This window comes from Plectropomus leopardus, chromosome 19 (assembly GCF_008729295.1).
Source record: "Plectropomus leopardus isolate mb chromosome 19, YSFRI_Pleo_2.0, whole genome shotgun sequence".
NCBI classification, from domain to species: domain Eukaryota; kingdom Metazoa; phylum Chordata; class Actinopteri; order Perciformes; family Serranidae; genus Plectropomus; species Plectropomus leopardus.
Window position 1 is genome coordinate 14,717,579 of NC_056481.1, and position 20,099 is coordinate 14,737,677.

The 20,099-nt window shown below is 37.9% G+C and overlaps 1 protein-coding gene across 6 annotated transcripts in view; it reads left to right on the top strand.

Annotated features, from left to right (window-relative positions):
• LOC121958621 (MAGUK p55 subfamily member 3-like) overlaps positions 1-20,043 on the top strand; it is a 31,952-nt gene extending 11,909 nt beyond the window's left edge. For 4 of the 6 annotated variants that reach the window (XM_042507671.1, XM_042507673.1, XM_042507672.1 and 1 more), the window contains 6 exons: positions 1,030-1,188; positions 1,416-1,496; positions 2,608-2,701; positions 2,796-2,904; positions 19,171-19,290; positions 19,412-20,043. In XM_042507671.1, the coding sequence (XP_042363605.1) occupies positions 1,030-1,188; positions 1,416-1,496; positions 2,608-2,701; positions 2,796-2,904; positions 19,171-19,290; positions 19,412-19,591 (743 nt within the window). In that variant the 3' untranslated portion in view covers positions 19,592-20,043. Of the gene's footprint in view, positions 1-762; positions 829-1,029; positions 1,189-1,415; positions 1,497-2,607; positions 2,702-2,795; positions 2,905-19,170; positions 19,291-19,411 lie in introns of all 6 variants that reach the window. The other 2 variants (XM_042507668.1, XM_042507670.1) reach the window with 1 other exon arrangement.
• The last annotated feature ends 56 nt before the right edge of the window (positions 20,044-20,099 follow it).

The window sequence follows — 20,099 nt, forward strand, 5'->3', positions numbered from 1 at the left end:
TGACACTCACAGGAAATTATTAAGATTGGTCAAATTTGTGGAAAAGTTGCAACAATGGAACAAAAAAAGTAGCTCATATTTCACAGGGATTGGGGGAATTTGTGAGAATAATTATCATTGCAACATTTTGCAGGGGCATTATAGAAACACCATGGACCATATTTGGGGTTTTCAGTGAAATATCACAACAACTATTAGATGTATTGCCATCAAATTCATAGTACACATTTATGTTTCCCTCAACTTGGAATATCGTTGGTGACCCCTTAAACATAGCTAACATAAAAATTATTCAATGAACAAGACTAATATGCAAGTACATCTACAGTAAAACAACTATAATGATTTTGATCAGTTTGATGGACAATGATGTGAAAACTGTTAAAGGCTGAAAATAGCTTGACTTCTGCTTTAACAGTCACTGAGTTTCTTTACTCTTAAATATGCCAGGATTGATAAGTATTAGTATGTTTTGTTGTGGATGAATGGCTTTGTTTACAAGAAGCTCAGCACTTCATGTGTGTGGACTTGTTACTCAGGCTGGCTTTTTGTGCTGAACTCTCCAGCCACCGAGCTTCTCACAGTGTCTCTGTGGCACCTCATGCCGGCTCATTTATCTCACTGTGTTTCACAAAAGGCCTCATGCTACATGCTAAAGTTTGTGTTTGCTGGAGAGGTAGACGCAGCATGCATGGCTTCCAAGCTTCTGTTGTGTTGATGAGATTTAAGCTGGTTGAATAAATGGTCTAATATGAGCTGTAGTTTCTCCCAAGAGTAAGGCAGCGCCTGTCTTCTGTGGCCATGCTCTCTCATGGGATTTTTACTCAGGTACTCTCACTGATTTCTAATGGTGTTGTCCAGCGTGTCTGTGTTGTGTGATGAATGGCACAGGATTTTAATTTTAATCAGAGGAGTACTGATTTGAAAAAGTCTGGGTTTTTAAGTGTCAGTGTGATCTGCAGTGGTCTTCATGTATGCAACATACATGAAGACCACTTACATTTGTATTTGCATTTTTTTTGGACACAGCTGGACTGCGCAGGAGTTTCCGCCTCAGAAAAGACCGCCAGGCTTCGCCAGGAGAACCGCAAACTCCAGACGCCAATCACACAGAGTTCCTCATTTATGAAGAAGTAACACAGTACCTGCCTCGTCCGGGTGAAAGGCCTCGTCTTATAGTACTGATAGGTAGGCTCACTGTGGGGACTGGTTACAATGGAGCTGCTTATTATTTCAGATCTAGATCCAGGAATATTTCTCCTAAGTGAGACCTTTGAGTCTGGTTCTGTCTCATGTGAAAACACAGCAGAGAGTAAATTTAAGTGTTTTCTGAGAGAAGTCCCTCTGCATGCAGATGTTTTGTGTTGTATCATTTGTCTATTCAGTTTTTTTATTCTGTAAATTTATGGTCACAGGTTCCCTGGGAGCTCGGATCACTGAGCTTAAACAGAAAGTTATCGCTGAAAATCCTCGGCGTTATGGTTTGGCTGTGCCTCGTAAGTCTTTTTCCTTTTTAAATATTACCCATTCTTAAATCCTACTCTCACATTGAATATGCATGAGGGATTTGTATTTTTTTTTTGGTGGTTAAAGGGATATTTTATCCCCAAATTGCCTCTTGGTTGATCAATTGCTCATCTCATGTTCAGGTTGAATTCTTAATGAATTATAGTAATATGATTTAACATTCAACAACAGCAAAACTATATTAAAACATCCTTTTACAAAGTCTCACATTACTTTTACAGAATAATCCAAATGTCACTGCAAAAACAGTAATTTTACCGCATCTAACACAGAAGCTGCTGGTCTACTGCTTCCACAATTTGTAGATTGTTTACATTATTTATGTAACTTTGGTGAAACTGATTTAACCCTTGAAAACACCAAGACCTGCAGCTCCTGTGTTCAGCGATGTAAGTTTTTGTTTTTTTCTTTTTCAAAGGAATCTGACTTGAAGAGAGCATAGATTCACTCTCACTTAAATTTTATACTCTAAGGTCTTGGCAAAAATGCATGTGTTGGGGAAGCACTGAGCATATGAATGAATATATGAGGCTTGAACTTAGTTCACCAGGGAGGCCTACAAGAAAAACATTTTCTTCACGAAGTCAACAAAACATGGCATGAGTAATTTATGGACTATCTCTGTGAGTTACTATGAGTTTGTGTGACGAGTAAAAGGGAAACTTTTGCAGATTTTTAACTGACTCTTTGTCATGGCATTGGGTGCAGATTAATGGTGTTTTGGCTTCCCCCTGTGCTGCCAGCACCTGGAGCTTCCTGCCCATGCCCACACACAATATCACAGAGCTGGTTGTAAATTAAATTCCCTTTAATGGATTATCAATCAACAAATATCCCACAATTCATTAATGCAAACATTTACCCCAGGTTTGAAATATTCTACTCCAGCTCTCAATTTGATCTAAAAGATGAGTATCTATATTTTTAGAGGAGGTAATCAAATGCATGGTTAAGACAATGCCATGACTCATACTGTAGTTATGCATTATGTTAGCATTTGTTTTGTATTCTTACTAGAAAGTGTTTACCCCCCCCCCTTTTCTTCTTCATCTTGGGTGTGTTTGAACATGTGACCTGAAGACACCACTCGAGCCAGGAAGTGTAATGAGAGAGAAGGAGTGGAGTATCACTTCATCACCAAAGCGGCTTTTGAGGCAGACATTCAGAATGGGAAGTAAGTATTGGACGCTGGATATTATATCTTGTAAACCAATTAAGGGCAACAAATGGTTTGTATAATAAATTGTTGTTGGCGCTGTATCTTGCAGGTTTATTGAATACGGGGAATATAAAGATAATCTTTATGGCACCAGTTTGGAGTCCATTCACAGAGTTTTGGATCAAAACAAGGTCTGTCTGGTGGATGTGCAACCAGATGTAAGTATAAAAACTGACATGCAGCACCGCCAACCAAATACACGTCTGATTACAATTGCATTACTTGACAAGTACCTATACTTGAGATTTGATAAATGTGCAAGAATCTGTCCTGAAAAACTTTCACAGGAGCATGCATAGACATAGGGTCCAATATATGATATATGTGATTTACGTGGAACAAAATCCAGAGACAGAAAGAAGAAATCGGAATCATTAAAAAATGCAAAATATTATCTAGATTGTCACAGATGCTTTATTTTATCACAGTGACATTACTGTAACACATTTCATCTGTCTCAGTAAAATCCCTGATAGTTAATACAGAATGCAACAGAAGGGATATAAATTATTGCAGAACAGAAAATACATTACCAAAAAACAAAACTCACAGTATATTACATCATGAAAAATGACATAGTTTTGTATATATAGTATACCCATGAAAACTGTTATGAGTCTGATATAGCATGCCATAAAAATTTAATAATAAGGTATGCCACAAAAGTGTCCTAAAAAATGTCATGGTATGATATGCCAAGAAAAGTATGAAAATAAAATGTCACAGTGGATTATTTCATAATAATTCACTGTATGGTTTACCATAACAAGTAATAAAATTCTACAAAATAGTTCCATAAATACAGGTAAAATAGTCATAGTGTATCATAAAAGTTCATAATACAGTACGCCATAAAAATGAAAAATGTAATGTTATGGTATTGCATTGAAATTGTCATTAAAAAGTCTAGGTATAGTATGTCATAAAAAATGTCATGTATATCGTATGAATTCACATTTTTTATGCCATGAAAATAATAACACATTTCTATTTTATTATTTTATTTTATTTTTATTTTATTATAATATGCCACAAAAATTAATTTTAAAAAGTCAGAAAATTTTATAACATAGTGTGTTAAAAACAGTCATTTAAAAAAAAGTAATAAAATAGCATGCGAAAAAAATAGTATAGTCATGCTATCATAATCATAGTATGTGATAAAGTCATCATAAAATTCTTGATGATTGTAGAATGTGTATGCCATACAGGTCATTTTTTTGACATTTTTGCCATACTATAGCCTTGCTTTTTCTGTCATTTTTTTCAACATGCTATATCGAGGTGTTTTTGGCCATATTTGAACGTTCTAATGCTATGGCGTGTCTCAGCACGCTATTTTCTGCTGTTTTGAGGTGTTTTCAGCTGTTTTTTGGACAGGTGATTTTTTGACATTTTTGCCATACTATAGCCTTGCTTTTTCGGTCATTTTTTCAACATGCCACATTAAGGTGTTTTTGGCCATATTTGGACGTTCTAATGCTATGGCGTGTCTCAGCACGCTATTTTATGCTGTTTTGAAGTGTTTTCAGCTGTTTTTTGGACGGGTCATTTTTTGACATTTTGATATTTTGCCATACTATAGCCTTGCTTTTTTGGTCATTTTTTCAACATTGTATATTAAGGTGTTTTTGGCCATATTTAAACGTTCTAATGCTATGGTGTGTTTCAGCACGCTATTTTATGCTTTTTTGAGGTGTTTTCAGCTGTTTTTTGGACGGGTCATTTTTTGATCATTTTTGCCATACTATAGCCTTGCTTTTTCGGTCATTTTTTCAACATGCTATATCGAGGTGTTTTTGGCCATATTTAAACGTTCTAATGCTATGGCGTGTCTCAGCACGCTATTTTATGCTGTTTTGAAGTGTTTTTTTCAGCTGGTTTTGGACAGGTCATTTTTTGACATTTTGACATTTTGCCATACTATAGCCTTGCTTTCTCGGTCATTTTTTCAACATGCGATAGTAAGGTGTTTTTGGGCCATATTTAAACGTTCTAATGCTATGGCGTGTCTCAGCATGCTCTTTTATGCTGTTTTGAGGTGTTTTCAGATGTTTTTTGGACAGGTCATTTTTTGACATTTTTGCCATACTATAGCCTTGCTTTCTTGGTCATTTTTTCAACATGCTATAGTAAGGTGTTTTTGGCCATATTTAAACATTCTAATGCTATGGCGTGTTTCAGCACGCTCTTTTATGCTGTTTTGAGGTGTTTTCAGCTGTTTTTTGGACAGGTTATTTTTTGAAATTTTTGCCATACTATAGCCTTGCTTTTTTGGTCATTTTTTCAACATTGTATATTAAGGTGTTTTTGGACATATTTGGACGTTCTAATGCTATGGCGCGTCTCAGCATGCTATTTTATGCTGTTTTGAGGTGTTTTCAGCTGTTTTTTGGACAGGTCATTTTTTGACATTTTTGCCATACTATAGCCTTGCTTTCTCTGTCATTTTTTTTCCAACATGCTAGTAAGGTGTTTTTGGCCATATTTTAAACGTTCTAATGCTATGGCGTGTCTCAGCACGCTATTTTATGCTGTTTTGAGGTGTTTTCAGCTGTTTTTTGGACAGGTTATTTTTTGAAATTTTTGCCATACTATAGCCTTGCTTTTTTGGTCATTTTTTCAACATTGTATATTAAGGTGTTTTTGGCCATATTTAAACGTTCTAATGCTATGGCGTGTCTCAGCATGCTCTTTTATGCTGTTTTGAGGTGTTTTCAGCTGTTTTTTGGACGGGTCATTTTTTGACATTTTTGCCATACTATAGCCTTGCTTTTTCGGTCATTTTTTCAACATGCTATATTAAGGTGTTTTTGGCCATATTTGGACGTTCTAATGCTATGGCGTTTCTCAGCACGCTATTTTATGCTGTTTTGAGTGTTTTCAGTGTTTTTTGGACAGGTCATTTTTTGACATTTTGACATTTTGCCATACTATAGCCTTGCTTTCTCGGTCATTTTTTCAACATGCTATATTAAGGTGTTTTTGGCCATATTTGGACGTTCTAATGCTATGGCGTTTCTCAGCACGCTATTTTATGCTGTTTTGAAGTGTTTTTCAGTTGTTTTTTGGACAGGTCATTTTTTGACATTTTTGCCATACTATAGCCTTGCTTTCTCGGTCATTTTTTCAACATGCTATATTAAGGTGTTTTTGGCCATATTTAAACGTTCTAATGCTATGGCGTGTTTCAGCACGCTATTTTATGCTGTTTTGAGGTGTTTTCAGCTGTTTTTTGGACAGGTCATTTTTTGACATTTTTGCCATACTATAGCCTTGCTTTCTCGGCATTTTTTCAACATGCTATATTAAGGTGTTTTGGGACATATTTGGACATTCTAATGCTATGGCGCGTCTCAGCACGCTATTTTATGCTGTTTTGAGGTGTTTTCAGCTGTTTTTTGGACGGGTCATTTTTTGACATTTTTGCCATACTATAGCCTTGCTTTCTCGGCCATTTTTTCAACATGCTATATTAAGGTGTTTTTGGACATATTTGGACGTTCTAATGCTATGGCGCGTCTCAGCACGCTATTTTATGCTGTTTTGAGGTGTTTTCAGCTGTTTTTTGGACGGGTCATTTTTTGACATTTTTGCCATACTATAGCCTTGCTTTCTCGGCCATTTTTTCAACATGCTATATATTAAGGTGTTTTGGGACATATTTGGACGTTCTAATGCTATGGCGCGTCTCAGCACGCTATTTTATGCTGTTTTGAGGTGTTTTCAGCTGTTTTTTGGACGGGTCATTTTTTGACATTTTTGCCATACTATAGCCTTGCTTTCTCGGCCATTTTTTCAACATGCTATATTAAGGTGTTTTGGGACATATTTGAACGTTCTAATGCTATGGCGCGTCTCAGCACGCTATTTTATGCTGTTTTGAGGTGTTTTCAGCTGTTTTTTGGACAGGTCATTTTTTGACATTTTTGCCATACTATAGCCTTGCTTTCTCGTCATTTTTTCAACATGCTATATTAAGGTGTTTTTGGCCATATTTGGACGTTCTAATGCTATGGCGTGTTTCAGCACGCTATTTTATGCTGTTTTGAGGTGTTTTCAGCTGTTTTTTGGACGGGTCATTTTTTGACATTTTTGCCATACTATAGCCTTGCTTTCTCGGCCATTTTTTCAACATGCTATATTAAGGTGTTTTTGGACATATTTGGACGTTCTAATGCTATGGCGCGTCTCAGCACGCTATTTTATGCTGTTTTGAGGTGTTTTCAGCTGTTTTTTGGACGGGTCATTTTTTGACATTTTTGCCATACTATAGCCTTGCTTTCTCGGCCATTTTTTCAACATGCTATATTAAGGTGTTTTTGGACATATTTGGACGTTCTAATGCTATGGCGCGTCTCAGCACGCTATTTTATGCTGTTTTGAGGTGTTTTCAGCTGTTTTTTGGACGGGTCATTTTTTGACATTTTTGCCATACTATAGCCTTGCTTTCTCGGCCATTTTTTCAACATGCTATATTAAGGTGTTTTTGGGACATATTTTGGACGTTCTAATGCTATGGCGCGTCTCAGCACGCTATTTTATGCTGTTTTGAGGTGTTTTCAGCTGTTTTTTGGACGGGTCATTTTTTGACATTTTTGCCATACTATAGCCTTGCTTTCTCGGCCATTTTTTCAACATGCTATATTAAGGTGTTTTGGGACATATTTGGACGTTCTAATGCTATGGCGCGTCTCAGCACGCTATTTTATGCTGTTTTGAGGTGTTTTCAGCTGTTTTTTTGGACGGGTCATTTTTTGACATTTTTGCCATACTATAGCCTTGCTTTCTCGGCCATTTTTTCAACATGCTATATTAAGGTGTTTTGGGACATTTTGGACGTTCTAATGCTATGGCGCGTCTCAGCACGCTATTTTATGCTGTTTTGAGGTGTTTTCAGCTGTTTTTTGGACGGGTCATTTTTTGACATTTTTGCCATACTATAGCCTTGCTTTCTCGGCCATTTTTTCAACATGCTATATTAAGGTGTTTTGGGATATTTGGACGTTCTAATGCTATGGCGCGTCTCAGCACGCTATTTTATGCTGTTTTGAGGTGTTTTCAGCTGTTTTTTGGACGGGTCATTTTTTGACATTTTTGCCATACTATAGCCTTGCTTTCTCGGCCATTTTTTCAACATGCTATATTAAGGTGTTTTGGGACATATTTGGACGTTCTAATGCTATGGCGCGTCTCAGCACGCTATTTTATGCTGTTTTGAGGTGTTTTCAGCTGTTTTTTGGACGGGTCATTTTTTGACATTTTTGCCATACTATAGCCTTGCTTTCTCGGCCATTTTTTCAACATGCTATATTAAGGTGTTTTTGGACATATTTGGACGTTCTAATGCTATGGCGCGTCTCAGCACGCTATTTTATGCTGTTTTGAGGTGTTTTCAGCTGTTTTTTGGACGGGTCATTTTTTGACATTTTTGCCATACTATAGCCTTGCTTTCTCGGCCATTTTTTCAACATGCTATATTAAGGTGTTTTTGGGACATATTTGGACGTTCTAATGCTATGGCGCGTCTCAGCACGCTATTTTATGCTGTTTTGAGGTGTTTTTCAGCTGTTTTTTTGGACGGGTCATTTTTTGACATTTTTGCCATACTATAGCCTTGCTTTCTCGGCCATTTTTTCAACATGCTATATTAAGGTGTTTTGGGACATATTTGGACGTTCTAATGCTATGGCGCGTCTCAGCACGCTATTTTATGCTGTTTTGAGGTGTTTTCAGCTGTTTTTTGGACGGGTCATTTTTTGACATTTTTGCCATACTATAGCCTTGCTTTCTCGGCCATTTTTTCAACATGCTATATTAAGGTGTTTTGGGACATATTTGGACGTTCTAATGCTATGGCGCGTCTCAGCACGCTATTTTATGCTGTTTTGAGGTGTTTTCAGCTGTTTTTTGGACGGGTCATTTTTTGACATTTTTGCCATACTATAGCCTTGCTTTCTCGGCCATTTTTTCAACATGCTATATTAAGGTGTTTTGGGACATATTTGGACGTTCTAATGCTATGGCGCGTCTCAGCACGCTATTTTATGCTGTTTTGAGGTGTTTTCAGCTGTTTTTTGGACGGGTCATTTTTTGACATTTTTGCCATACTATAGCCTTGCTTTCTCGGCCATTTTTTCAACATGCTATATTATTAGGTGTTTTGGGACATATATTTGGACATTCTAATGCTATGGCGCGTCTCAGCACGCTATTTTATGCTGTTTTGAGGTGTTTTCAGCTGTTTTTTGGACGGGTCATTTTTTGACATTTTTGCCATACTATAGCCTTGCTTTCTCGGCCATTTTTTCAACATGCTATATTAAGGTGTTTTTGGGACATATTTGGACGTTAATGCTATGGCGCGTCTCAGCACGCTATTTTATGCTGTTTTGAGGTGTTTTCAGCTGTTTTTTTGGACGGGTCATTTTTTGACATTTTTGCCATACTATAGCCTTGCTTTCTCGGCCATTTTTTCAACATGCTATATTAAGGTGTTTTGGGACATATTTGGACGTTCTAATGCTATGGCGCGTCTCAGCACGCTATTTTATGCTGTTTTGAGGTGTTTTCAGCTGTTTTTTGGACGGGTCATTTTTTGACATTTTTGCCATACTATAGCCTTGCTTTCTCGGCCATTTTTTCAACATGCTATATTAAGGTGTTTTGGGACATATTTGGACGTTCTAATGCTATGGCGCGTCTCAGCACGCTATTTTATGCTGTTTTGAGGTGTTTTCAGCTGTTTTTTTGGACGGGTCATTTTTTGACATTTTTGCCATACTATAGCCTTGCTTTCTCGGCCATTTTTTCAACATGCTATATTAAGGTGTTTTGGGACATATTTGGACGTTCTAATGCTATGGCGCGTCTCAGCACGCTATTTTATGCTGTTTTGAGGTGTTTTCAGCTGTTTTTTGGACGGGTCATTTTTTGACATTTTTGCCATACTATAGCCTTGCTTTCTCGGCCATTTTTTCAACATGCTATATTAAAGGTGTTTTGGGACATATTTGGACGTTCTAATGCTATGGCGCGTCTCAGCACGCTATTTTATGCTGTTTTGAGGTGTTTTCAGCTGTTTTTTGGACGGGTCATTTTTTGACATTTTTGCCATACTATAGCCTTGCTTTCTCGGCCATTTTTCAACATGCTATATTAAGGTGTTTTGGGACATATTTGGACGTTCTAATGCTATGGCGCGTCTCAGCACGCTATTTTATGCTGTTTTGAGGTGTTTTCAGCTGTTTTTTTTGGACGGGTCATTTTTTGACATTTTTGCCATACTATAGCCTTGCTTTCTCGGCCATTTTTTCAACATGCTATATTAAGGTGTTTTTGGACATATTTGGACGTTCTAATGCTATGGCGCGTCTCAGCACGCTATTTTATGCTGTTTTGAGGTGTTTTCAGCTGTTTTTTGGACGGGTCATTTTTTGACATTTTTGCCATACTATAGCCTTGCTTTCTCGGCCATTTTTTCAACATGCTATATTAAGGTGTTTTTGGACATATTTGGACGTTCTAATGCTATGGCGCGTCTCAGCACGCTATTTTATGCTGTTTTGAGGTGTTTTCAGCTGTTTTTTGGACGGGTCATTTTTTGACATTTTTGCCATACTATAGCCTTGCTTTCTCGGCCATTTTTTCAACATGCTATATTAAGGTGTTTTGGGACATATTTGGACGTTCTAATGCTATGGCGCGTCTCAGCACGCTATTTTATGCTGTTTTGAGGTGTTTTCAGCTGTTTTTTGGACGGGTCATTTTTTGACATTTTTGCCATACTATAGCCTTGCTTTCTCGGCCATTTTTTCAACATGCTATATTAAGGTGTTTTTGGGACATATTTGGGACGTTCTAATGCTATGGCGCGTCTCAGCACGCTATTTTATGCTGTTTTGAGGTGTTTTCAGCTGTTTTTTGGACGGGTCATTTTTTGACATTTTTGCCATACTATAGCCTTGCTTTCTCGGCCATTTTTTTTTCAACATGCTATATTAAGGTGTTTTTGGACATATTTGGACGTTCTAATGCTATGGCGCGTCTCAGCACGCAATTTTTTATGCTGTTTTGAGGTGTTTTCAGCTGTTTTTTGGACGGGTCATTTTTTGACATTTTTGCCATACTATAGCCTTGCTTTCTCGGCCATTTTTTCAACATGCTATATTAAGGTGTTTTTGGACCATATTTGGACGTTCTAATGCTATGGCGCGTCTCAGCACGCTATTTTATGCTGTTTTGAGGTGTTTTCAGCTGTTTTTTGGACGGGTCATTTTTTGACATTTTTGCCATACTATAGCCTTGCTTTCTCGGCCATTTTTTCAACATGCTATATTAAGGTGTTTTTGGACATATTTGACGTTCTAATGCTATGGCGCGTCTCAGCACGCTATTTTATGCTGTTTTGAGGTGTTTTCAGCTGTTTTTTGGACGGGTCATTTTTTGACATTTTTGCCATACTATAGCCTTGCTTTCTCGGCCATTTTTTCAACATGCTATATTAAGGTGTTTTTGGACATATTTGGACGTTCTAATGCTATGGCGTCTCTCAGCACGCTATTTTATGCTGTTTTGAGGTGTTTTCAGCTGTTTTTTGGGACGGGTCATTTTTTGACATTTTTGCCATACTATAGCCTTGCTTTCTCGGCCATTTTTTCAACATGCTATATTAAGGTGTTTTTGGACATATTTGGACGTTCTAATGCTATGGCGCGTCTCAGCACGCTATTTTATGCTGTTTTGAGGTGTTTTCAGCTGTTTTTTGGACGGGTCATTTTTTGACATTTTTGCCATACTATAGCCTTGCTTTCTCGGCCATTTTTTCAACATGCTATATTAAGTGTTTTTGGGACATATTTGGACGTTCTAATGCTATGGCGCGTCTCAGCACGCTATTTTATGCTGTTTTGAGGTGTTTTCAGCTGTTTTTTGGACGGGTCATTTTTTGACATTTTTGCCATACTATAGCCTTGCTTTCTCGGCCATTTTTTCAACATGCTATATTAAGGTGTTTTTGGACATATTTGGACGTTCTAATGCTATGGCGCGTCTCAGCACGCTATTTTATGCTGTTTTGAGGTGTTTTCAGCTGTTTTTTGGACGGGTCATTTTTTGACATTTTTGCCATACTATAGCCTTGCTTTCTCGGCCATTTTTTCAACATGCTATATTAAGGTGTTTTTGGGACATATTTGACGTTCTAATGCTATGGCGCGTCTCAGCACGCTATTTTATGCTGTTTTGAGGTGTTTTCAGCTGTTTTTTGGACGGGTCATTTTTTGACATTTTTGCCATACTATAGCCTTGCTTTCTCGGCCATTTTTTCAACATGCTATATTAAGTGTTTTTGGGACATATTTGGACGTTCTAATGCTATGGCGCGTCTCAGCACGCTATTTTATGCTGTTTTGAGGTGTTTTCAGCTGTTTTTTTTTGGACGGGTCATTTTTTGACATTTTTGCCATACTATAGCCTTGCTTTCTCGGCCATTTTTTCAACATGCTATATTAAGGTGTTTTGGGACATATTTGGACGTTCTAATGCTATGGCGCGTCTCAGCACGCTATTTTATGCTGTTTTGAGGTGTTTTCAGCTGTTTTTTGGACGGGTCATTTTTTGACATTTTTGCCATACTATAGCCTTGCTTTCTCGGCCATTTTTTCAACATGCTATATTAAGGTGTTTTTTTGGACATATTTGGACGTTCTAATGCTATGGCGCGTCTCAGCACGCTATTTTATGCTGTTTTGAGGTGTTTTCAGCTGTTTTTTGGACGGGTCATTTTTTGACATTTTTGCCATACTATAGCCTTGCTTTCTCGGCCATTTTTTCAACATGCTATATTAAGGTGTTTTGGGACATATTTGGACGTTCTAATGCTATGGCGCATCTCAGCACGCTATTTATGCTGTTTTGAGGTGTTTTCAGCTGTTTTTTGGACGGGTCATTTTTTGACATTTTTGCCATACTATAGCCTTGCTTTCTCGGCCATTTTTTCAACATGCTATATTAAGGTGTTTTTGGGACATATTTGGACGTTCTAATGCTATGGCGCGTCTCAGCACGCTATTTTATGCTGTTTTGAGGTGTTTTCAGCTGTTTTTTGGACGGGTCATTTTTTGACATTTTTGCCATACTATAGCCTGCTGCTTTCTCGGCCATTTTTTCAACATGCTATATTAAGGTGTTTTTGGGACATATTTGGAACGTTCTAATGCTATGGCGCGTCTCAGCACGCTATTTTATGCTGTTTTGAGGTGTTTTCAGCTGTTTTTTGGACGGGTCATTTTTTGACATTTTTGCCATACTATAGCCTTGCTTTCTCTCGCCATTTTTTCAACATGCTATATTAAGGTGTTTTTGGGCCATATTTGGACGTTCTAATGCTATGGCGTGTCTCAGCACGCTATTTTATGCTGTTTTGAGGTGTTTTCAGCTGTTTTTTGGACGGGTCATTTTTTGACATTTTTGCCATACTATAGCCTTGCTTTCTCGGCCATTTTTTCAACATGCTATATTAAGGTGTTTTTGGACATATTTGGACGTTCTCTAATGCTATGGCGCGTCTCAGCACGCTATTTTATGCTGTTTTGAGGTGTTTTCAGCTGTTTTTTGGACGGGTCATTTTTTGACATTTTTGCCATACTATATAGCCTTGCTTTCTCGGCCATTTTTTCAACATGCTATATTAAGGTGTTTTGGGACATATTTGGACGTTCTAATGCTATGGCGCGTCTCAGCACGCTATTTTATGCTGTTTTGAGGTGTTTTCAGCTGTTGGACTTGTCAAATTTTGACATTCTGGCCTTGCTTTTCATGTAATTTTCACAACATGTTATTTTTTATAAGCTTTTGGGCTGGTTTTGGATGTTTTTTCAACACTGTTATTAAAACATACCCCTACATGCTTTTCTAAGTGGTATTCAGCATTTTTTGAACATGCAAAAACACCCAAGGATGGTTAAAAAAAGATTAAAACTGCTGGCAGGTTTTATTCAAAGACAAATATGTTAAACGCGTAAATCAAAAACAATGCTCCCTATTTCAGAAGCTACATATATACAGTCTTACACAAGGTCTAAGTGAGATAACGCAGAAGCAAGGAAAGTCCAACGAAGTCCGAAGAACCCACACAAATTGTGCTGTTCGTCTTTATCTGGAGTTCTGTCTTCTCATCACTCTCCACTGTCCATCTCTCCTCATTTGCTGGCAATGGGCTGGTAGGTGTGAGTAGAAGCTTCCTTCTCCTGTTGTAGGGGAGTTTCCACCCCTCCGCATGTAGTTTCCTGTTCTTTGCACCGAAAATGCAAGTCAGCAAAAATGTGAAAATATGACATGTTCTAAAAACAGCTGAAAACAGCTGAAAACCAGCTAAAATACCTTGCCAAGCCATGCCATTGCATAGTTGCATACTTTAAATAGCCTGCCAAGACACGCCATGGCAAAGAATTTGGCAAAAACGGCCAAAAACAGCATAAAACGGCATGTCGAAAAATTGACCCAAAAAGCAAGGCTATAGTATGGCAAAAATGTCAAAAAATGACCTATCGCAAAAACACCTGAAAACACCTGAAAACTGCTTTAAATAGCCTGCCAAGACACGCCATGGCAAAGAATTTGCAAAAACAGCCAAAAACAGCATAAAACGGCATGTCGAAAAATTGACCCAAAAAGCAAGGCTATAGTATGGCTAAAATGTCAAAAAAATGACCTATCGCAAAAAACACCTAAAAACACCTGAAAACTGCTTTAAATAGCCTGCCAAGATACGCCATGGCAAAGAATTTTGCAAAAAAAAACGGCCAAAAACAGCATAAAATAGGCATGTCAAAAAACTGACCCAAAAAAGCAAGGCTATAGTATGGCAAAATGTCAAAAAATGACCTATTGCAAAAACACCTGAAAACACCTGAAAACTGCTTTAAATAGCCTGCCAAGACACGCCATGGCAAAGAATTTTGCAAAAACAACAGCCCAAAAACAGCATAAAACGGCATGTCGAAAAATTGACCCAAAAAGCAAGGCTATAGTATGGCAAAAATGTCAAAAAAATGACCTATCGCAAAAAACACCTGAAAACACCTGAAAACTTTAAATAGCCTGCCAAGGTGTGCCATGGCAAAGAATTTTGCAAAAACAGCCAAAAACAGCATAAAACGGCATGTCGAAAAATTGACCCAAAAAGCAAGGCTATAGTATGGCAAAAATGTCAAAAAATGACCTATCGCAAAAACACCTGAAAACACCTGAAAACTGCTTTAAATAGCCTGCCAAGACACGCCATGGCAAAGAATTTTGCAAAAACAGCCAAAAACAGCAAAAACATGTCGAAAAATTGACCCAAAAAGCAAGGCTATAGTATGGCAAAATGTCAAAAAATGACCTATTCCAAAAACACCTGAAACACCTGAAAAGTGCTTTAAATAGCCTGCCAAAGACACGCCATGGCAAAGAATTTTGCAAAAAAACGGCCAAAAACAGCATAAAACGGCATGTCGAAAAAGTGACCCAAAAAGCAAGGCTATAGTATGGCAAAATGTCAAAAAATGACCTATCGCAAAAACACCTGAAAACACCTGAAAAATGCTTTTTAAATAGCCTGCCAAGACACGCCATGGCAAAGAATTTTGCAAAAACGGCCAAAAACAGCATAAAACGGCATGTCGAAAAATTGACCCAAAAAGCAAGGCTATAGTATGGCAAAAATGTGAAAAAATGACATATTCCAAAAACACCTGAAACACCTGAAAACTACCTAAAATAGCATGCCAAGGTGTGCTATGGCATAGAATGTTTGCAAAAACCTCCAAAAACAGCATAATGTAGCATGTCGAAAAAATGATGACCAAAAATGCAAGGCTATAGTATGGCTAAAATGTCAAAAAATGACCTATCGCAAAAACACACCTGAAAACACCTGAAAACTGCTTTAAATAGCCTGCCAAGACACGCCATGGCAAAGAATTTTGCAAAAACAGCCAAAAACAGCATAAAACGGCATGTCGAAAAATTGACCCAAAAAGCAAGGCTATAGTATGGCAAAAATGTCAAAAAATGACCTATCGCAAAAACACACACCTGAAAACTGCTTTAAATAGCCTGCCAAGATACGCCATGGCAAAGAAATTTGCAAAAAAACGGCCAAAAACAGCATAAAACGGCATGTCGAAAAATGACCCAAAAAGCAAGGCTATAGTATGGCAAAATGTCAAAAAATGACCTATCGCAAAAACACCTGAAAACACCTGAAAACTGCTTTAAATAGCCTGCCAAGACACGCCATGGCAAAGAATTTTGCAAAAACAGCCAAAAACAGCATAAAATAGCATGTCGAAAAATTGACCCAAAAAGCAAGGCTATAGTATGGCAAAATGTCAAAAAATGACCTATCGCAAAAAACACCTGAAAACACCTGAAAAGTGCTTTAAATAGCCTGCCAAGACACGCCATGGCAAAGAATTTTGCAAAAAAAAAAAAACAGCCAAAAACAGCATAAAAAATGGCATGTCGAAAAAAGTGACCCAAAAAGCAAGGCTATAGTATGGCAAAATGTCAAAAAATGACCTATCGCAAAAACACCTGAAAACACAGCTGAAAACACCTGAAAAATGCTTTAAATAGCCTGCCAAGACACGCCATGGCAAAGAATTTGCAAAAACGCCAAAAACAGCATAAAACGGCATGTCGAAAAATTGACCAAAAAGCAAGGCTATAGTATGGCAAAAATGTGAAAAAAATGACATATTCCAAAAACAGCTGAACACAGCTGAAAACTACCTAAAATCGCATGCCAAGGTGTGCTATAGCATAGCATGTTGCAAAAACAGCCAAAAACACCATAATGTAGCATGTTGAAAAAACCGAAAATGCAAGGCTATAGTATGGCAAAAATGTCAAAAAATGACCTATCGCAAAAACACCTGAAAACACCTGAAAACTGCTTTAAATAGCCTGCCAAGAACGCCATGGCAAAGAATTTTGCAAAAACGGCCAAAAAACAGCATAAAATGGCATGTCGAAAAAAGTGACCCAAAAAGCAAGGCTATAGTATGGCAAAATGTCAAAAAATGACCTATCGCAAAAAACACTGAAAACACCTGAAAAGTGCTTTAAAATAGCCTGCCAAGACACGCCATGGCAAAGAATTTTGCAAAAACAGCCAAAAACAGCATAAAACGGCATGTCGAAAAAGTGACCCAAAAAGCAAGGCTATAGTATGGCAAAAATGTCAAAAAATGACATATCCAAAAACAGCTGAAAACACCTGAAAACTGCTTTAAATAGCCTGCCAAGACACGCCATGGCAAAGAATTTTGCAAAAACGGCCAAAAACAGCATAAAACGGCATGTCGAAAAAATTGACCAAAAAGCAAGGCTATAGTATGGCAAAAATGTCAAAAAATGACATATCCAAAAACAGCTGAAAACACACCTGAAAACTGCTTTAAATAGCCTGCCAAGACACGCCATGGCAAAGAATTTTGCAAAAACGGCCAAAAACAACGCATAAAACGGCATGTCGAAAAATTGACCCAAAAAGCAAGGCTATAGTATGGCAAAATGTCAAAAAATGACATATCCAAAAACACTGAAAACTGAAAAAACTTTAAATAGCCTGCCAAGACACGCCATGGCATAGAATTTGCAAAAACAGCCAAAAACAGCATAAAATAGCATGTCGAAAAAATTGACCCAAAAAGCAAGGCTATAGTATGGCTAAAATGTCAAAAAATGACCTATCGCAAAAACACCTGAAAACACCTGAAAAGTGCTTTAAATAGCCTGCCAAGACACGCCATGGCAAAGAATTTTGCAAAAACACCAAAAACAGCATAAAAACGGCATGTCGAAAAAATGACCAAAAAAGCAAGGCTATAGTATGGCAAAAATGTCAAAAAATGACATATCCAAAAACAGCTGAACACCTGAAAACTGCTTTAAATAGCCTGCCAAGATACGCCATGGCAAAGAATTTGCAAAAACGGCCAAAAACAGCATAAAACGGCATGTCGAAAAAGTGACCCAAAAAGCAAGGCTATAGTATGGCAAAATGTCAAAAAATGACCTATCGCAAAAACACCTGAAAACACCTGAAAACTGCTTTAATAGCCTGCCAAGACACGCCATGGCAAAGAATTTGCAAAAACAGCCCAAACAGCATAAAACGGCATGTCGAAAAATTGACCCAAAAAGCAAGGCTATACTATGGCAAAATGTCAAAAAATGACATATCGCAAAAACACTGAAACAGCTGAAAACAACCTTTAAATAGCCTGCCAAGACACGCCATAGCAAAGAATTTGCAAAAACCTCCAAAAACACCATAAAAAGTAGCATGTCGAAAATGTGACCCAAAAAGCAAGGCTATAGTATGGCAAAAATGTCAAAAAATGACCTATCGCAAAAACACCTGAAAACACCTGAAAACTGCTTTAAATAGCCTGCCAAGACACGCCATGGCAAAGAATTTGGCAAAAACGGCCAAAAACAGCATAAAACGGCATGTCAAAAAAATTGACCAAAAAAGCAAGGCTATAGTATGGCAAAAATGTCAAAAAATGACATATTCCAAAAACAGCTGAACACAGCTGAAAAGTGCTTTAAATAGCCTGCCAAGAGACGCCATGGCAAAGAATTTGGCAAAAACGCCAAAAACAGCATAAAATAGGGCATGTCGAAAAACTGACCCAAAAAGCAAGGCTATAGTATGGCTAAAATGTCAAAAAATGACCTATCGCAAAAACACCTGAAAACACCTGAAAAGTGCTTTAAATAGCCTGCCAAGACACGCCATGGCAAAGAATTTTGCAAAAACGGCCAAAAACAGCATAAAACGGCATGTTGAAAAATTGACCCAAAAAGCAAGGCTATAGTATGGCAAAAATGTGAAAAAATGACATATTCCAAAAACACCTGAAAACATAGCTGAAAACAATCTTTAAATAGCGCGTGCCAAGGCGTGCTATAGCAAAACATTTTGCAAAAAAGGCCAAAAACAACTAGCATAAAATTGCACGCTGAAAAATTGACCCAAAATGCAAGGCTATAGTATGGCAAAAAACGTCAAAAAATGACATATTTTAAAAACAGCTGAACAAAAACAGCTGAAAACCAGCTAAAATACCTTGCTGAAGCTAATATAGCATAGCATATTGTAAAAACTATACTATACTATGATGAACATGACAAACTGTGGCATAAAAAATATCACCAACAGTTTTCAGCGTAAACTCTACAGGCACATGATGAATTAGTGGTATGGATGCCATCGATAGCCAGTTGTACCTAATCACAGCCGTTCTTGTGCTGCTGGAGAACCTCACTGAAACGACAGTCTGAAGTTGCACTTCTTTTTTCTCTGATGGTTGTAATAAAGTATCATTATGCAAATAAATAGTTTTGTTTTTTCCTTCCACTTTCAGGCATTGAAGACTCTGCGTACTGCCGAGTTTAAACCATATGTCATCTTCGTGAGGCCTCGCATTTATGACAGTCAAAGGAAACTACTTGGCTCCTCTTCCTCACTCAGCTCAGGGATCACAGTGAGTTATGGAGGACAACTTCACCATAAAAGTCCTAATGCAGCCTTTGCAAAAATTACTGTGATTTTAAGGACTGAGTGCATTGTTTTTTTAAACACGTCTCTGTCCTTTTGCTGACTAGGAGGACGACCTACAGGAAATGAAACATTCGGCTGAGCGGATGGACGAGTGCTATGGCCCTTTGGTGGACTATGTCCTGGTGAAGGAGGACCCAGTCAGTGCCTTAGCTGAGCTCCAGGTCCTACTGGAGAGGGTGCAGATGGAGCGTCAGTGGGTGCCTGTGTCCTGGGTTCGGAGCTAGCCTGCTGAGCTTGACTGGTCCATGTTGGATCAGTGGACCGCAGCATGTGGAGGACAGATTAAACTGCAGGAAGCCTCCTGAGTGTTGGAGTCATCCAGTGTTTACTGCCATACTAACCATTCCACACGTACAGGTTTGTCATGTCAGTAGCTGCTAAAATATGAAAGAGATTAGCTAATTTATCAGTATAAACATCAAGCGAGCCTTTCTGTTTTAGATTCTTATACTGTATATCTGAAGTGTACAATGGCAGTAAGACAGCATGTGGTACACGCATGTAGGAGGTAAGTTCTGTAATCAAGCCGTCGTCAAAGAGCGGCACTCACTATGATCAAATATGTAAAACATCTACTGTAATAGCAGCTACAAGGTGAAATGCCATATCGAGCATTACGAAAGAATAAGTGTGCAGACCATCTTCTCATGTAACTGTTACCTGACTTGGCTCTGACGAAAGTCTGTATTAAATAAGAAACGTGTTGAATCGATTGGCACTGTTATTTGCATT